This window comes from Amia ocellicauda, chromosome 3, assembly GCF_036373705.1.
Source record: "Amia ocellicauda isolate fAmiCal2 chromosome 3, fAmiCal2.hap1, whole genome shotgun sequence".
Taxonomy (NCBI): Eukaryota; Metazoa; Chordata; class Actinopteri; order Amiiformes; family Amiidae; genus Amia; species Amia ocellicauda.
The window spans coordinates 327,691-346,854 of NC_089852.1; the positions used below are offsets into that span (position 1 = coordinate 327,691).

The following is a 19,164-nucleotide window of genomic DNA, read 5'->3' on the forward strand; positions in this document are numbered from 1 at the left end:
GTGCGGCCCGGAGGCGTTCCGTCTCGCAGGTGAGAGAGAGATGTAAATAAATAACGCCACTAAAGCCTTGCCGTGAGTGATGGGGGGGACTGCGAGGGAGAGGACCTGACATCTGGTGGCGCGGCAAAGCGGTGCTTAAGAAAAGCGAGGCTGACATTCATCAACAAACACTGATCGCTTGTAAGAGCAGCGAGTCGGAAAAACTATTACAAATATTGATAAATGCATCTTTTATCCTCAAAGAGGACGAGGGACATAAAGCAAAAATGAAAGGCAGCGACAGGAGAAGAGGAATGGCTGACTAATAAAATATGACCCCCCGTCTGACGCAGCTGGCCTCAGTCACAAGTGGCTCTGCTCAGCAATGAAATACCAAATCATATGCCGTTCTCCGCTAATGTGAAAAGTCCTGATCTTAAAACAAAGGCAAGGTTTCCAGGCACGGCATGCTCAGCATCATATAGGGATTCTGACTGCTGTTCCTCGTGGATTCCCTGGGCCCCACGCACCCCTCTGTCAATCAGCAGGGCCACAGGGTCAAGGCACAGACAGGACGACGACTGATTCACTCTTCTCCCGAAATACAGCTGAAGCTTTTCATACACAGGATCTGGTTGTGAACTAACGCTCTCTGTCAGTTTGTCAGAGGCGCGCAGAGAAGAGATACGTCCCTCTCTTGATATTTCCGTGTTCGCCATCTTAAAGGGGCTTCTTGAATCGCGGCTCTTAAATCCCAGTCGTCAGTACCCTATCGTAGGGATCCCCTGTAATTCACTGCTATTGTCTCTGCTCAAACTGCTGTTTGCCACTTTAATGTGTTTTTAATGTGTAAGTCCTGCTCCGGTCTCAGGGCCTCTGCAGTTGGACTCACAGTATTGTGCTGCAGTAATTATGTGGGAATTGTGTGGCAAATGTTTTATCTTTGCAAACGCGACAACAGAGGATGAAGTTGGCCTTAAAATGGGGCAGGAGACCTAAAAGTGTAATATGATGGATTACAGTGGAGTCTCTTCACAGTTCAGGAGATTATTGGGGTGTCAGGATAAGGATTTGCCATTTGTGTCTGAAACCAACATTTCCACGATTCAGAAATCATCTAACATCTCTGGGGTTCATTTTAAGTGTGGGAGAGTTTTTTTAGAGTAATTTAGCAAAACGTTGCATTTAAATTAAATTAAGTGTTGAATTTAGGGTTTCATTTTTGTCTAGGCTAGTTAGAGGTTAGGATTGATTTTCCACTGGTTAAACTGCATGGCTGTGGTAAACGCATGGTTTACCATATGGTTAATGTTGGTTACTGTGTCAACACCGCCTGGCTGTTCTCGGCGCCATGGGAGAACTTGTCTTCTCACGTGTTCCTCTTGCTCACTTCACTTCACTACTCCTAAATTGCCTGGTCCGTGATCAGCAGCAATTAAAGCCGCTGCCATTGTGCTGGAGAGATTGAATCGGCCTGTTCTTGCATCCAGACAGAAAATCAATCGTTGTAAAGTAGTGTACAAATGTGTTAACAGTCTGTGGCGCCATGCTTGACAAGGTTGCTTAAACCCGTTAATACTAGTTATCGGCCGGGCGGGGGGGTGAGACAACAGCGGGATCTGTGACTGTGGCTGCAAACACTTAGCCAGAAGCGAAGACAATCAAGATCCCCTGTCGTGTCTCCGTTATATAACCACGCTTTCATGTTTTTAGGTCACTTGTGTCGGGTGCGGTTGGAGAGCATCCCCAACCAGAGCAAAGCAAAACAACCCAGCCAAAGGAAATGGCATTTCTGTGACAACACACCTGCGGATCGGTGTTTGTGTGATTGGCATTTGGGAAGCTACTAGATGGTGAATGGAAAGGAGGCAAAAAAACAAGAGAGAGAAAAGGGGGAAGCAGAAATTAGAAAAGGTGGTTAAGAGAGTAAAAATACAAGAAAAGGGCAGAAAAAGATCCCAGATGCGTGCTGTGTTGTGTTGTGGCTCTGTCTGGTCTGACTCGACTCTGTTTCCTTCTCTAGAGGCTGGCCAAGGAGGCGGAGCAGATTCAGAAACAGACTCCCTGGGTGGACAACATCAAGGTAAGACCCCAGTAGCTCTGGACACGAGTCCGAGCCTGTGAACCCCCCGCTTCACCGTGCTTCCACTGTCACAGCCTCCGCCGAGAACAGACCAGCTGCCAAACCGTAGTCCGCCCTGGTGAACACCTCCCCTCGCCAGCCTGCCTTGGGAGAGTAACGCTTAGATCAGGGGTCCCCAGCCTGGTCCCGGAGGAGCCCCCGCCCTGCTGGTTTTTGTTGCAACCGAGCTCTCAATTCGTTCATTGGACCCTCAATCGAACCAATAATTTCCTAAATCGTAGCCGTTTAATGATTTTAACCAGTAGGGTCAGAGCAGGGGCTCTTCTGGACCAGGCTCGGGAACTCCTGGCTGAGATGGTATTGTGGCCACTAGGTGTCCAAGCTTGTGTCCCCAGGGTAGCTGGCTGTAAAAGGACCACCACCGCAGAAATTGTTGGCCATCGAATTCCCTGTCTTTGGCACCAATGATCAGAAGACCCCTCTCCTGTGTGTCAGTACTGCCCCGAGGGACAGTCTTTCTGCCCCACATCTGTGGAAATTCACTCCCATTTCTGTCTCTGTTGTATCTTCTGATTGCCGACAAGTAACGGGTCTGATTACGGGAACTGATGCACAGGTCATCGAATGGCACATGTCTTCGAACCGCTTCTCGTCCCTGTGCGTCCCTGAGGCCGGTGTTCAGCACAGAGCTGTCTGGCGGAGGTGCGCTATGCTGTGTGTTGTTTATTTATCTGTTTGTTGATGTGTTTCTGCGGCTGGTTTACCGCACTCGATTGCTATCTCCTCTCTTGCCAACGAGAGCCGAGGGACTGGCGGTTAACCAGGGCACCCTGTGGCGAACCTCTTTCCAAATTAATAGGATTTCACAGCATGCCATCGAGTGCAGTAGGTGCCACATTCTTTTAAATGTAAAAGTTAAGCATTTTCAGAAACTGCTTTTCTCTTTTTCTCCCCACCCCCCCATTCTGCAGTTTTTAACCATTTTCTTTTTACACTCGAGACGTAGTGAAGTGTCTCAGCGCCCACTGTGTCTCGGTGGGAACAGAGTCCGGAGGAATCGAGCTACTGGGGGTCTCGGGGGTCTGTTGATTTACCCTCCGAGGGCCGAGGGATCGAGGGTCTGGGGTCTCTGTAGTGAGGGGGGATGTGAGAGTCCTTTTTGTACCCTGTAATGCATCTATATTTCATAAAGAGTGTCGTTATTACTATATTTCATATATCAAATGTGCATCGATAAGCTTTTTAGAAGATCTTTCTCCTTAGATTCACTTGGGAAGCTGATTAAGATAAAGTCACAAACCAGGAGATTCGATATTTGAGCTCCTGGAGGAAAAACCCTGATATTGTTTATTTTATTTCATGGCCAAATGGTCGATAATAGAGGAACTCGGTGTCTTATAACACGGCCCAATCAGCAGGTCCCTTTAGCCTCCCATTTTACCTCAATGGTTTGTGTCTTGATCTTGTCTGACCACCGCCCCCCCCCACAGTGGCGCGTTTGGAAATTCTAAACCCATCAGGCCAATTCAGAAAAAGCAGAAACCACATTAAATCAATGCCTTTCAGGCAGAAATTGTCATAGAAATGATCATAAAGGATCACTAAACGATCATCAATATTTGTCAGGCCGTTAATGCGGACATTGATCTGTGCTACGCACTGGTATCTCCGCGCTGTGTATTCATCTATGAATGATCCCTCTCCTCCGGTGTGTGCGTCCCTCGCCAGCTGCGGGCGGCGCGGGTCTTGCGAGGAGGGCAGTGATTAATCTCCGAGAGGCTTTTATTTGATCTTTTATTCTCCCTCCTTCAGCCCGACAGTCTGTGGAAGTGCAGCGGCAAGGCGGCACAATAAAGCCGCCGTTATCGGGACATTAAACAGCGCCCGCTTGACTGTGGAGTGGCTCTTTATGGCGTGTTTTAAATCTGCCTGTTTATTGGAGGCAATTTGTTTGAAGTCGCAGCCGGTCCGGCGTGAGCTTCCCATGTTTCCTGTACCGCCCTGTGCCTCGGCACCGTGTGTCCGGCAGGGTCTCGGACCACAGTGCGGCTGTGTTGCTGAACAAGGTGCGTTACAGTTGTGTAGCGCGAGGTGTGTGGTCTTATTTCCGTACACTCTGTTTGTCAGGTTCTGAATCTCTTTTAAATCTCCTCGGCCCCTGAATTTTAGAGATAATAGCCTGTAACCGGTTGGTGTGAGACCTAGCGTCAGTCCTCCACAGTTGACTAATACCCAATCTGCGTCCGGACACTCATCTGTTCATTTTACTGAAGTGACACATGCTGGTAAAAGCCAAGTCGGCGATGAATACAGGGCGGCGGTGCCGGGTCTTGGGCTCCAGGTTTCTTCCGTTTCATTCCTTTGGTTCTCGCCAAACGAACCCCTGCATTCAGTCTTGGATTCGAGCATCTCAGCCGATCTACCCGGCACATTAGCAGTTTGTTTAAGCATCAAGGACATCCCTGCAGTGATTGTAAAAAGAACAATCATCAGCCGCTGCCCGGGACGCTAAGCGCTATCAATTCTTTTAGCCTCGGGGTTGAATTGTACAAACAGACTTTGCAGACTTTATTAACACCACTTACAGGCGCGTGTTTAAAGCGGTGTGCGAAGCAGTACATTTCACTGACAAGCACTCAGACGGGCCTTCGGATCGTGGGGACGGGGGTGTTAGTCCTTGATCCCGAGTCATCACAGCTTCACAGCGAGGCCTGAGTCTCTGAGGGACGCACTGCCAAATTAACAATAGTTTTAAAAAGTGCAGGTGTGTTATGAATTTGCTCTGAACCATTTTATTCATCACGGCAATAATAAAGTCGACCAGATCAACAAACATAAAACAGTTTGGTTTGGTGTTCTTCTGAGCCGTGTTTACAGGTTATCTCCCGGTGAGCCGGAGGCCAAACACCGCTGTCGGTTTATTCTTTTTTTTCCGGTAGATAAAGACATTTCCAGGAAGTTGTGTTCAGTTTCCTCACAATCCCTTCTCCGTGTCTTGTGTGGAGTCTGTCTGGGACACCGAATACACTGGGATTCGGGTGACTCTGTAATCGACAGATTGACAGCCACGGGAATGCTGGGGGCTGCTTTCTCCTGACTGGCTGCTCAGTCAGTCAGCTGACTTCTCCGTGTGCGTTAGGGGCTCTGGCTGTGAGGTCGAGATCATCTCAAAGTGGTCCTTGAAGTTAAGTGGTCCTGAACGTCCTTGCGATAATTCTGTGTCTTCATTAGACAGCCTCCGTGATTGTCGTAATTAGCTCGGCCCCCGAGTCCATGTTTATTTTGGTAATTTAATATATTCAGGCCCTCGTTGCGTGTGACTTTCCTCCTGCCGGCGCTGCCCTGGACGGCAAAGTGTTTCCACCGAGCGCCTCGTGAAGCCAGATGTCAGTCGCTGGACCTGAACTCCTCGTCCCCATCGCCGGGGGTCGGGGGCGCTCCCGGCCGCGCCGTCACTGCGGGGTCTTCGGCACCCATTTCTCACTTTTCTGTTTCCCTTGTTCCTTTCTACATGCCCCCTCTCCTGCGTGTGCCTCTCTCTCTCCTCAGACCTGCGTAATGAAAGTAAATTAAGTAATTTGCTTCTCATTTCTGGCAGCGCTCTGTTTACTGACTGCTCTGATTACGGCTGTGCAGGGTGGGGGGGACGGGCAGGCGGCCCTTTTATACACGTCCACAAAATAGTGACATCACTGCACCCCCATCACCCTTTCAGATAGAAATGGCACTTGTTTCCAGAGAAGACGGACTGATTTCCAGACTCCGTACGACTTGTGCTTCTGTGTTGTCTAGGGCTGAGATTCTAGACACTGAGGCTTAACATGTCCCCAGATGTCCGCATCGGCTCAGATTAGGTTGATTTGGGGAAACATGCAAAGGTAGCGCCTGCGACCGACTCACACTGGACCCTGAAACGCATTAAACTCACAATCCCTGAAGTGCAAAATGAAATGCAGTAATTGCTGTTCGGCGCTCACAACAATGCCCGTATTTCCAAAACACTCAGCGCTGTTTGCAGATTTAATATAGAGGTTTCCAGGCGGCAGTGGAGTGCTGTGCCAGGAAACAGCCCCTCGCTGGTGGGACTCTCCTGTCCAGTCCACCGCCCGAGACCTTTCTCTCAGCATCTGCGTGCTCCTCAAGGACGCGGCTTCCCGTCACGCCTGTATCTGGACTCGATCGCATCTGACGAATCCCATCAATCGCTGTAGTGCTGTACGTGGCATGTACTTAGGTCTGCACAGTGGCTTCTGTTATTCTTCTTCTTCTACCTCTCTGTGCGTTCCTCTAATTTCTCTCTCTTTCCGACACTTGACTGTCATTTGTATATGGTTCTCTCCAGTCCGTGTGTGCGAGGGGCCCCTGGGATCAGTGTGCGTGAGGGGCCCCTGGTTTCCCCATGTTGTGCGGCTTGGTCACAGGCAGGCCGCTCCGTCTGCCTGGCTCCCTGCGCAGGAACAGCGCGGCACAATGCTAAGTGGAGTCGGCGGTGGCACGTCGAGTGCAGACCTCGGTGGGAGCCGTAATGGGGCTAATTCTCAGGCAGAGTGAGTGCACTGAAACTACCAATAGAAATAAACGCTATTGCTGGTGCTTGTGAAAACCCGTGGAGTCGGGGAGAAGAAAAAAAAACTCATCTGAGGAGAAGGGCACGTCGTGTGAGAAATTCAGAAGAGGAGAATCTGTAATATAATTCTGCAGGCAATTCTCAAATGATAATGACTGAATTATTGTGTCGAAAACTGCCAGACAAGATATGAGTTCAGGGGAAATGAGAAGTCGACAAAGAAGAAGAAGACGAGGAGGAGGAGTGGATCTCTGAATGTATTTACTCTTGGAGTTTGGCCGCCTCCTTGAGCTTGGTGCTTCTCGTGGCGGCGCCGGTCCGGCCGCCCCCCCACCGGAGTGCGTCTCGGCACGGCGAGTGCTGGAGCGGCGCTGACAGGCGGCCCGGCGTGCCCAGAGTTAACGCGCTATCATCGCGGCGCTCTCGGCTCCCAGGAAGCGGCGGTGTCAAGTGGGCAGCCATGCTACACTAAACACAAATGGATTTTTCTAACCCCCGGGGATATTTGTCGAAAGGGCTTAGCAGATTTAAAACAAATAATTATGCAGCCCCTTCCTGGGAAGACTATTTCCATTCACGGCCTCTTTAACACTCAAACGGTTCCCTGAAGAGACTGCGGAGGCCCCCTCTCCTCACTTCCTCACCGGCCGACCCAAACCCGCAGGCTCGGACGCACGCTGTCCGGTATTCCAGCTCACACTAACCGGCCCTCCTCGGACACGGGGAGGTGACCTTCACGTAACTTTGAGAGGATGATTAAGAACATAAGTACATGAGAGAGTGTCCAATCGAGAGGAGCCCATTGGCCCCATCGTGCTCATTTGGTGTCCATTAATAACTAAGTGATCAAGGATCCTATCCAGTCTGTTTCTGAATGTTCCCAAATTGTCTCTTCAGCCACATCGCTGGGGAGTTTGTTCAGATTGTGACGCCTCTCTGTGTGAAGAAGCCCAATCTCCCCTGTATGTCTCTCTGCTATCTTCTGGATTATTATTATTTATTTATTTATTTATTTATTTATTTATTTATTGGCAGACCCCCTTGTCCATGGCGACTTACAAAATATAGGAGCAATACCAAGTGCAACAATACAGTGCAATTCAAGGCATAATACATTTTACAAATTCAAATTTACACAGGTGTATACGAGATCTACAGTAAACAATATATCAGGTCTTACATCCTAGATTGTAAAAGCTGATGAGTGCAGACAAGATGTGAAGTTAAGAGCTGAGGGAGAGGGAGGGTAGGGGAAATCAAAATAAACAATACAAGTGATACAATACAATACAAGTAGGTGGAGGAAACGGAGAGTGAAAGTAGTAGGTCTGCTGTCAGAAATGTGCTGAGGAGGACGTCGTAGCGGGAGATCAGAGCTCCTCCAAGTGCAGGAAGTGCTGATCTGCTCAAAGCGCAGGTGGCCGAAGCGCAGGCAAGTCGGCGAGCGGCGACTGTCTCGAGTGCCTCATCGGTGAGAGAGTGGCTGCTGTTCCTCATTTGAGTCGAAGAGAGCATACAAATCGGCACCCACACCCCTCCGGAGACGGCACGGGACTCTGTGTGAAGCTTGGCGACGCCCGTGTGCTGTGATAGTGGCGTTGGCTTTTCTTTGTCTGTTTTCCAGCCCCAGCGAACAGCTCAGGCATTTATTCCCAGTCATTTTCCATCCATCTTTCTTTAAAGTCTCTTCTCGGGCACCTTTGACTCTGGAGGGCAGGGGCTGCGAGCAGTTTGCCCCGAAGGCACCGTCTGATTGGGGTGGGACGGGTTAAAGTGTCGATCTGCAGGTCTCTGGAGGAGCCGATATAATGTCTGTGCCCGTTGGGAATTGAATAGATCCCTGCCCTCTCCCCATCCCCCCAGTTTTTCAAAGTTTGGACAGTGCGTTAAGTGCTCCCTCTCTTCCTCGCAGGACGGGCTCGTCTCGCGTCTGATGTTTGCACTCTGTTGCATAATGAGACGGGCTGCACAGGCATGTATTATTAAACAGAAACATGCAGCCCTCAGTAATGGAGGCATTACATCAGATATGTGCATATTGATTTCCCTCTCCGAGCAGCGAGTCCTCACCTCAGTCGATACCAGGAGGTAAAGCCGCCGTGTTTCCAGGGCCCGGCTGCATCCCCCCCTCGCCGCTGTTCTTACATTTTCATCAGCCCTGAAAACAGTTTGAAAATGTAATATTATGGCAAAGCAGCAAATGAAATCCAGCATTAATAATGTATCGGCATTGATTTCATTAGCTTTTATAATTAGGACAGGTAATGAAAGCCAGCAGGGAGTCGTGTAAAACAGCGAGAACCCTCGGAAAACGTGAACACCAGAGACAAACAACGATGCCCATTTCTCCAAAGATTCATTCCGTTTGTGTGCTTTGTCTTCTTCATTTATTTTCTGTCCTGAACTCTGTTCCAGACTGACAGTTTAATTAGCTGATGAGTCGATGCTCTTTGGGGAATTTAAAACCGGCACAAAGTATCCTTGAAGAGATGCAGCCCTTGTTAAGTACCTATTTGTGGCGGCGGGCTGAAGGGCCGGGTGGTCTCCGGGTCGTCTCGGAGGGGAGGCCGGGGTCATGGATATCGAAGATGCGCGAATACGGCCGGGTCTCGAGAGTGGGATGGAGCGCTGGCTGTCGGGGAATCGGCAGCCGTGAAGAATGCAAAACAGATCCTCGACTCCTCTGTCGATCGCAGCGCTTCTGTCCTGAGCGGCTCTGGATCGGTCGGGGTCTCGAGCCAAAGCGTTTCCCAGCGGGTTTCTTAAGAGATGTGTGTTTGTAACCTTGCTGTAACCCTCACTTCGCCGCAGCGCGCCTTCGACCCGCCGATTGTTTAAAGGCGACAAAGCCAGGCCGATGTCGAGTGAATGTGAATTGAAATGCACCGGCCTTGGAGGAATTAAATAGGCCACTGTATTGTATGAGTCCTCCGCAGATAATACAGCTCCCTGGGGAGGAATCTCGTCTAGTTGGCCGGTTAACACCCCCCCAGCCTTACACACACACACACACACACACACACACGCACAGAGACACAGAGACACACACACGCACACGCACACACACACACACACGCACACACACAGAGACGCACACACACACACACACACACAAACACACACACACACACACACACAGATACACACACACAGAGACACACACACACACACACACACGCACACTCACACACTCTCTCTCACCCCCTGCTGCTTTCTGTACTGCCAGGTTATTTTGCTCTTTTGAAATCCACCGGGAGAACTCTTTCGGGCTCATTACCTTCAGGAGTCGGAAGTGGCGCATCTCCCCAGAGTCAGAGAGCGCCAGCGCGGTGCGGATCGGTGGGCGGATGGGTAATCTGCCACAGAACGCCACCGAAAGCAAGGGAGAGAGCGGTGGCACGTCTGGGCTTTGCTGGGCTTTTACTGCACCGCTACCAACCACAGCGAGGGAACCCCTTGGCGGCCAGATCACAGTGTTTGTGTCTGTTTAGTCGCTGTTTGTGTGTCACTCAAGTGCACAAGCGTGTGCACAGTTTGAGACAGGTCCGTCTCTGGGCCCCGCGGGATCGTTCTCCTGGGCTGGACCTCAGAAGATCCGGTCCGAAGGTGCAGCCTCAGTCTCCACGGCGAGCGTTGTTCTGACTTCTCCCACTGCAGCGTCTGCTGAATTACTTGTGTTTCCTGATCATAATCGTAACTGCAGCAAAATGACAAATGTGATGAATATGGTTTGACAGAAAATGGGACTAAATTAAACGAGAAATTCTCACTGACTGATGCTGGACATTGGCACCGTCTGAGGTCACTTCCCCTTCAGTCTTTAATAGTCCTGTTTCTGTCACATTGTTATAACTCAGGGGCACCAGCAGGGAACTGTGTTGGGGGGGTAGTCCGTTAAATAAACCACACCCACATGATAGGAAACCGACAAAGAAATTATAATATTTAATAAATAGGACAGTAATGATAACAATCCTAAAACAGTGTTAATGATACGCCAGCAGTAAGACTGGAGACCACTGCCTCACCAGTGTCAGACTCTCGTTAAGCCCGTTTAAAAAGTTACTCTGCAGCTCCGGTGAAACGAGAGCAAACGCACAACTTTAATATCAAGTTGTGTATTAGTGGAAATGCCAGATAATATCAGTCACAGATTACAGACGAGTTTAGTACAGATTTAGGGAATCCCTTTCCCTAACATCAGACTTTCCTTATTTATTTATTTGTTCTCCATGTAAACTAAGCTGATAGCAGATCTTTACTGCCTGGTATCGCCGAGCTTTTGGGAGGAAAGCAGCGTCGCTGGCAATCAGTCTTCAGAGCGCAGCTATTTATGTGTGCAAGGCTTTACATCTCAGCAGCAACATGGAGTGCGAAACACTGCGCTGTAATCCCCATTGTGACATGTTTCTGGAGGCCATCGAGCACACACATCTGCAGTGTCAGAAGCTGCAGTTCGCATTACAGTGTGTAACACAATAAACCGGCACTAGGGGCGATATGAGAGAGTCAGGGCGTAGTGGGCCTCTCTGTACGGGGCGTAGTGTTCCTGTCTGTACAGGGCGTACAGGGGCTCTCTGTACTAGGCGTAGTGGGCCTGTCTATACAGGGTGTAGTGTTCCTGTCTGTAAGGGGCGTACTGGGGCTCTCTGTACAGGGTGTAGTGTTCCTGTCTGTGCATGGCATAGTGGGGCTCTCTGTACAGGGTGTAGTGGGCCTGTCTGTACAGGGCGTAGTGGGCCTGTATATTGTTTGCCCCTTATCCAGGCTATCATGCGCAAATGTGTCTGTATGAAATATAAAAATCCGAAAGCCGGAGTTGAAAGCGGTTCAGTGACAGTGCGGCGCGCCGCTCTCCAGCTCTAGTGCTTCTCTTAGCCTGATTACGGTTAATTAGCTAGGAGTTCCGCTCTCAAGTGGCCGAGCTGCACATGCCCTTGCGCGGCGCCGCTGTCCTCTGCGACTTCTGACACAGGCGTGCGCAAAATCGAGATCGAAGGATACTTGTAGAGTTCAAACGTTGTGTGTCCTTTGGACAACAAACCAGTGCAGACGGAAACGTGGAAGAAATCTAAGGAAGCATGAAGATGGGATGGAGGGCATGTGGAAGAAACGGTATGCTGCTGAAAAGACATCTACCCGTTTACTGGAGGAACTGAGATGGAGAGAAGGTAAGGAGGAGGAGAGAAAGAAGTGGAAACCTAAAACCAAAAAAAAAGTTTTAGTTCTCTGTAGCTGTGAGTAAAGCGTGGGACAGACAGAACCATCTGACACCGCCCCACACAGCCTTTGGGAACGACCCGCCACGGGGACGCTCTGTGTCTTCTCTCCTTCGAGCAGCACTGTCAGTCTCAGGGTTGGTCCAACAGCCTCCCTCGATGCAGGGAGCGTCGCTAATCCGAGCGGCTGACTGATTAATCGTCGATGTCTCTTTACTGGAGACCACGCTGCACGGGACGGGACTCCACAGAAGACATGTGCAGCTGTGCAGCCGCACAGTATTATAACACACCACAGCGCAATCTGGGCTCTTTATGACCGGCTCCACTGTGCTGCTGTGCCGACGGCCGACTCCGAGTGCTGAAGTATCCGTGTGAGGCGTGTAATTATGACAGGTATCAATCTGTATTGATTTGCATACGGAGCAGACTGCATCATCACCCCCTTCAGTACAGGAATATATATATATATATATATATATATATATATATATAATATATGAACAAATCCATCGGTGAAACAGGCACCATTTCTGGTGATTATTATTTAATAATGAAAACAATAAGTCCCAGCGCAGGACAGACCAGCAGATGGTGCTGTACGTTAAATCAATCCCACTGATATAGCATTACATGAGGACCTCTGTAAACATTTCTCATATCTATACTTGGGGACGAGAAGATATTTAGTCAGTTTGCCAGAGTGCCCCTCACCGTGGTGGGCGCCGGACCACTTCTTCCAGATTGACGGTCAATGGAAGACCAGTCCTGTTTCAACCGTCTTTTCTTTATTTTTCTTTCTGTGCATTTCAGGAAGCTCATATAAGAACATAAGAACATAAGATTGTATCAATCGAGAGGAGGCCATTCGCCCCATTGTGCTCGTTTGGTGTCCATTAATAACTAAGTGATCAAGGATCCTACTCAGTCTATTTTTGAATGTTCCCAAATTGTCTCTTCAGCCACATCGCTGGGCAGTTTGTTTCCTCTGGTTTGATGTGGTCGATGTCTTTCATGATTTTGAAGACTTGGATCAAGTCCCCATGTAGTCTCCTCTGTTCCAGGATGAAAAGGTTCAGTTCCTCAGTCTCTCAGTAGGACATTCCCTTCAGACCTGCAATAAGTCTGGTTGCTCTCCTCTGAACTGCCTCTAGAGCAGCGATATCTTTCTTGAAGTGTGGAGCCCAGAACTGTCCACAGTATCCAGATGAGCTCTAACTAGTGCATTGTACAGTCTGAACATCACTGCCCTTGATCTCTATTCTACACTTTTGACAATATACCCTAACATCCTGTTTGCCTTTTTTATTGCTTCCCCACATTGCTTGGATGGAGAAAGTGAGGAGTCCACGTAGACTCCTAGGTCTTTCTCATGCTTTACTTCATCCAGTTCTATTCCTCCCATAGTGTAATTATAGTGGACATTTTTGTTACCTAGATGTAATACCTTGCACTTGTCCACATTGAATTTCATCTGCCAGGTGTCGGCCCACAACTGAATGTTATCTAAGTCACTTTTCCTATGTCATATGTTTCCTATGTTCAAATGTTGACCATGACCAGTGTGTTCCCCCCGGCTTTGGCCAGTAGCCCGTCTGCTAGTTTAGGCAGATCTGCAACCTGAGCACCAGGCAGGCAAGATACCATGCGGGTCTCCTTATCACTAGAACACACTGTGTGATCTACACCTCTAAGAATTGAGTCTCCTACTATAACTACCTCCCTGTTCTGGTGCTCAACTGCCCTCCCGTTACCCTCTGAGCCGTCACTGTCCAACTCAGTGTCCAGCATTTGGAACCTGTTGGGCATTTCTGGCTCTTGGAGTGTCTCTAGGGGTTGTGCGCGCACACCATCTCTCTCATGGGCTGATTGACCAATTCTTCTATATCACTAATACAGCGCAGATCAACAAGCTGAGCCACGAACCTTAATCTCTAGGATTTCAACCTGTCGACAACGTTCACAAATGAAACCTTCTTGGATGAGTTAATCCAGGAAGGCAATCATTCTGCAAACCTGACACTGTACTGGCAACATGCTGCTAAATTTTGCAGGATTTTAAATTTATTTTTAAATTTATTTTTTGTCTCTTGGTTTCTTTTCCCCTGGTCAACTGCTTGACTTTTTGTCAAAGAGAAACTGTAACTGAATTGCTTCTAGTCCTTGACTAAATCTCCTTTCTACAACCTATTTACTTTCACCAACTCAGCAGCTGAACTGAATTGACTTAAATTAAGGCAAACTACAGACAATGCTAACGTCAATTAGAAATATGAATTGGAAAGCTGAGACTCAGGGTAGCTGGGGGGTATATTACACACACAGGACATTTGTCACATTTGACATTTGCGTGTGAAGTTGTGCCCCTCATGAGTCAGAACTGCCTCCCTGAGACCGGCCTCCTCTGGTCCTTCTGGCTCATCCCACCGCCGTCTGCCTGGCCAGATGTGGCACCTGTGGACCTAAGAGTGGTTCTCTGTGATTCCAGCCAGCAGCCCCTGGTTCCCACTGTAACCCAGCCCAGATCTCCCCCTTACAGCCCCCCAGCTGAGCGCAGACTGAGCGTGGGGGGGGTCTCTGAGTGACTCTGTCTCTCCAGGCTTCTCTCCTGCTGAATCCCACCGCATTATTACTGGGATCGGCGGGCGGCGGAGCGTGAAAACAGAAGTGCCAATCCCATCAACTGCCTCTCTCCGCGACTCTGAGATATGAACTGCGCGAGGAGCCGTCAGTCACCCCGGGCTGTGGCTGCCGAGAGACAGACGTGATCCTGAGCGCGCTGGGTACGTCGCCCCCCCAGTGCTGCATGGCACCTGCGGCCCCTGCGGCGCCGAGCGGCTCCTTGTGCATTCAGAGACGCACCGGCCAAGATCAATGCCGTTTCTGACATAACTGCTATCGATTCATAGGATAGCGATGTGTCAAACTCTGCTCTTGTGTGTTGAGCGCCACTGGAGGAGCAGCTACATGTTGTGTGCTGAATCAGAGGCGGTGTGTCGGGGGGACTGGCCGGGAGAGATGCCGGCCCCGGTTCTGGCCGCAGGGGAAGGGGGACAAGTCTGAGCTGGGGAGGCTGTTTTTATTTATTCTGTGACTCTGCAAATTGCAAACCCGTTTCCTATGCAGAGATGCTGTGCTGATCACTCTGCGGTTTAAAGAGCTGAACTTTAAGAGTCCTTCAGTCCACACACCGCCCCCTGCCGCTCAGCGGAGAGCCCCACCATCTATGGGGAATGGTGCCACACTTCGGCACCAGCAGCAGAGCTGGGCCAAACGAGAAGCGAGTTCAGGTGAAATCAGTCATCCCTGCCTTTCACTCACGGTCCGTCTCTGAGCCGCAGGGTCTGAGTCCGGTGGGCCCGACGCTGGAGACCGCTCTAGTGGGGAGCTCTCTGAGGCGCTGCTGCTGACCGTTTAATATTAAAATCTCACCGGAGAGAGAAGTGTGCTCTGGAGATCCACACTGTGGCTCACATTCGGTTCTTTATTCTCTGCGGTGAGGATGTGGGTGTGACACGGCTGCTCTCCTCCTCTCCTCCTCTGTTAGCTCTCTCTCCTCCATCTATCTGCCATTTCAGGATGTTGTATTTTTCCTTTTCTTCCACCTTCGGGGGATTTTTTCCTGTTAACCTCCTATGTTCACCTCAGAGCCGCAGAGCACTCAGAGATGGGCAGGGAAGGGTCCCGGAGCATGGGGGTGGCTGTTGAGTGTTTGTTCAGGGTGAGGGTGACATTGTGTGGGAGAAAGTGTGTGCCTGGAGGTTGAGCTCAACGTGAGGCCTTGACAATCCATCGCATTGCAGGAGTCCGAGACGGCCGCCTCCTTCAGTATGAAACTAAAATATGGACCTGAAATTACATATGATTCGAAAGGACATATGTATATGTAGATATGTAAAAGAAGAGAGTGAGCTCGGCGGGGTCTGAGACAGGGTTTTCTTAATTGCTGTGAAATTATCTGAGTGTTTTATTTCACGCGCGCCTCGCTGGGCTCCGCTCTCCGCCGGCTGACGGGGGGGAGAAGCACTATATTAAAAAAAAAAAAATCAGAGACATATACTTTGTGGTTCCATCAGAATGCATTGCAGCAGCTGCTGTGTATTCGAAATGCATTAGCACTAATAGCTGTGCCATTAGATGAGCGAGAGGCCCTCTACAGATGGGTTGCTATGGAGGTTTGGGTGGAGAGAGAGAGAGAGAGGGAGAGAGGAGCCATCTTGTAGGCCATTTACTGTAATCATCACTCTGTAATCAATCAATCCTTTCATTGCGAGGCACAGGGGTGTGTGCGAGTGTCTGTCTGGGTGGCTCGGTGCGTGTGCGAGCGTGTGTGTGTGTGTGTGTGTGTGTTCGTAGTTTGCTTATAGTGTCTTTAATGGTGTGAATTCTGTTTATTTATAATTGTGGACAGAAAGCAGCTTTTTATTTTCTGCTCTCGTGTTTTCGAAACTCATTTGTCCAGCCTTTTCAGACGCTGACCCCTTGTGTTGTGGGTGGGAACTGCACTGGGTTCGTTGTCCCTGTCTGGGTGCAGTTCCCCTGACGAAGACAGTATTTGCTCATGGTCTGGAGCGAGACTACAGAATATCAGTCCAGCGTGCTTTTCATCACCGTATGTGCCCCCATTTATTCGTACTATCAGAGATGCTGCGAATCGTGAGTCATCTATGGATTTTTCTTCGCTTTCCTTGTGACTCAAAGATAATTAAAATCTAAACACCGTACAGGGGCTGGTGAATGGAGCGGCGTATCTTTGCAGATTTGCCACTTCAGGAGTCAGTGTTTTTCTCCGTTGGAATTTCGAAAGATAACATTCTATCGGAGAGGTTTAAAAACGTATCCTAAACTGTAAGCAGGTGGCTTTGTGATTAGTTTATAGATAGATCACTCAAAAGAGGCAAAGCACCTTCCCCCCAGTTTTATGTTTGTTCTACTAATGCTGAAAGGAATTAATCCTTCTAGACGGAACATGATGCCATCTTACTCTAGAATGGGCAAATGGCAGCAAAAAAAGGTCCCAGTCTCTCTCTCCCTCTCTCCATCCCCCTCTCTTCCTCTTTGGTCCCCAGCTCCCTCTCTGTCCCCCTCTGCTTTCTCTCTAGTCCCCAGCTATCCCTCCCTCTCTCCCTCTCTCACGAGGAGTGCAGATTGAGATTAACTGGCTGAGACACCAGCGCTGCCCGTCTCCACCGGCTCAGACATTAAAAGCAGACAAGCGGCTGATAAACATAATTAGAACAGAAGTTTCCCAAACAGGCAGGGAAATAAAACGGCATTTTGAAGACATGAAAGGTACGTCGTCTTCTATACACACACACACACACACACACACACACACACACACACACACACTATTCTACTAAATTACTCAATGTGTCCCATGAGCTGCGTTCCCTCCCTACGTGCTTCAAGGTGACGTGAAAATAAAAGCAGAGAAAGATCCCGTTGATAGCCATCTATTCAATTAGCGTTCATGGTCCTTTCTTCAGTGATTATTTTGCAGCACGTTGGACTGGCGTGGCTCTCCGTGCTAGCAGTCCTGATGCGGGGAATCAGCGCAGGGTTTCTGATGGAGCCCAGGTCTTTGATTAACTGTTACCACTTCCCCGGCGAAAGGCCTGGAGACACATTAACCCAATTTAGAGACATTTGCTGGCTTTAACATTTTTAATTGAGGAATCTGTTACAGTAAAAACACGGAGCGCTATCAATGTCTCGAGGAGGGGCTGCGTGTGTGGATTCCTGCCAGCACAGATCAGCGCCGGCTCCTGACCGGCCCAAGTGACGCCGTTTATCTGCTTTTAATTCGAGCAGATTCACGTATTTATCTGTCAGACAGAGAGTGGTGGAGGAGGAGAGAGACGTCCTTGTGCGATGCGTGTCCGTGTCCATATAAACATGATGGTGCTGGTAGTGCAAACATGCTCTATCTACTGCTCTCAAGGCAATGGGGTGGGGGGGTGCATGGATAATGACCAGATTTGTCACTAGGGTCACCCTCAAGCTCCTCCGCACCTCCCCAAGTGCCGTGCCGCAGTCCAGGACTCTCTCACGATGCCCCGACGCAGAGCGTGTCACGGCCAGGCGCTCGAGTGTGGAGCTCGTCTCAGTAATCCGCCCTCCACATTTATCACGCGCGCGAGATTTATTCACATCGTCTACAGACCGATCCTCCAGTGACTGAATCCGCTTAAAAAGGGGCAGAGAGAGAGAAAATAGAGAGAGAGAGAGAGAGAGAGAATGAGGGAGGAGGGGATTGATGGGGGAGATAAGGCTGGTTTCTGGTTTGAGCTGCAATCGCGGGGCAGGTGGGGGAAACTAGGGGTCCTCGGGTTTTCTGTTTTGCTGGTCTGAGTCAATCAATCAATCAATCAATTTGTAGTTGTATAGTGCCCTTCACAGGTCGGCCACAGAGCGTTTTACACACAAGACCTGTATTGGGAGATGTCTGAGTTCAGTGTCGGCTCACAACAGTTACAAAATGAGAGGATTACTCTGTATATGAAGTGATATATGTGGAATGTGCCCTTTTAGGTGTTTGAGGGATGTGTTGCTTTAATCCAGCCACCTCCAGCGATGCTCTCGTGACCTGTATTTAATCAAATAACAACAATAATAATACTCTGCGTTTCTGTCAACAACAGCAGTTTTCTACATGGTGATGTCTCCATGATGTACTATGTTTTTTTTTTTGTGTAAAAATGGCATTCTCCGTGTGTACAGTGAGGGAAAAAAGTATTTGATCCCCTGCTGATTTTGTACGTTTGCCCACTGACAAAGAAATGATCAGTCTATAATTTTAATGGTAGGTGTATTTTAACCGTGAGAGACAGAATAACAACAAAAAAATCCAGAAAAACGCATTTCAAAAAAGTTATACATTGATTTGCATGTTAATGAGGGAAATAAGTATTTGACCCCTTCGACTTAGTACTTGGTGGCAAAACCCTTGTTGGCAATCACAGAGGTCAGACGTTTCTTGTAGTTGGCCACCAGGTTTGCACACATCTCAGGAGGGATTTTGTCCCACTCCTCTTTGCAGATCCTCTCCAAGTCATTAAGGTTTCGAGGCTGAGGTTTGGCAACTCGAACCTTCAGCTCCCTCCACAGATTTTCTATGGGATTAAGGTGTGGAGACTGGCTAGGCCACTCCAGGACCTCAATGTGCTTCTTCTTGAGCCACTCCTTTGTTGCCTTGGCTGTGTGTTTTGGGTCATTGTCATGCTGGAATATCCATCCACGACCCATTTTCAATGAGGGAAGGAGGTTCTCACCCAAGATTTGACGGTACATGGCCCCGTCCATCGTCCCTTTGA

General features: G+C 49.3%; 1 protein-coding gene across 1 annotated transcript in view; it reads left to right on the forward strand.

The window, feature by feature from the left end:
• The window catches only part of cacna2d2a (calcium channel, voltage-dependent, alpha 2/delta subunit 2a), a 247,107-nt gene that overhangs the window by 110,072 nt on the left and 117,871 nt on the right, over nt 1-19,164 (forward strand). Inside the window, exon 4 of the mRNA XM_066697542.1 lies at nt 2,003-2,062. Within this exon, the coding sequence (XP_066553639.1) occupies nt 2,003-2,062 (60 nt within the window). The remainder of the gene's footprint in view (nt 1-2,002; nt 2,063-19,164) is intronic.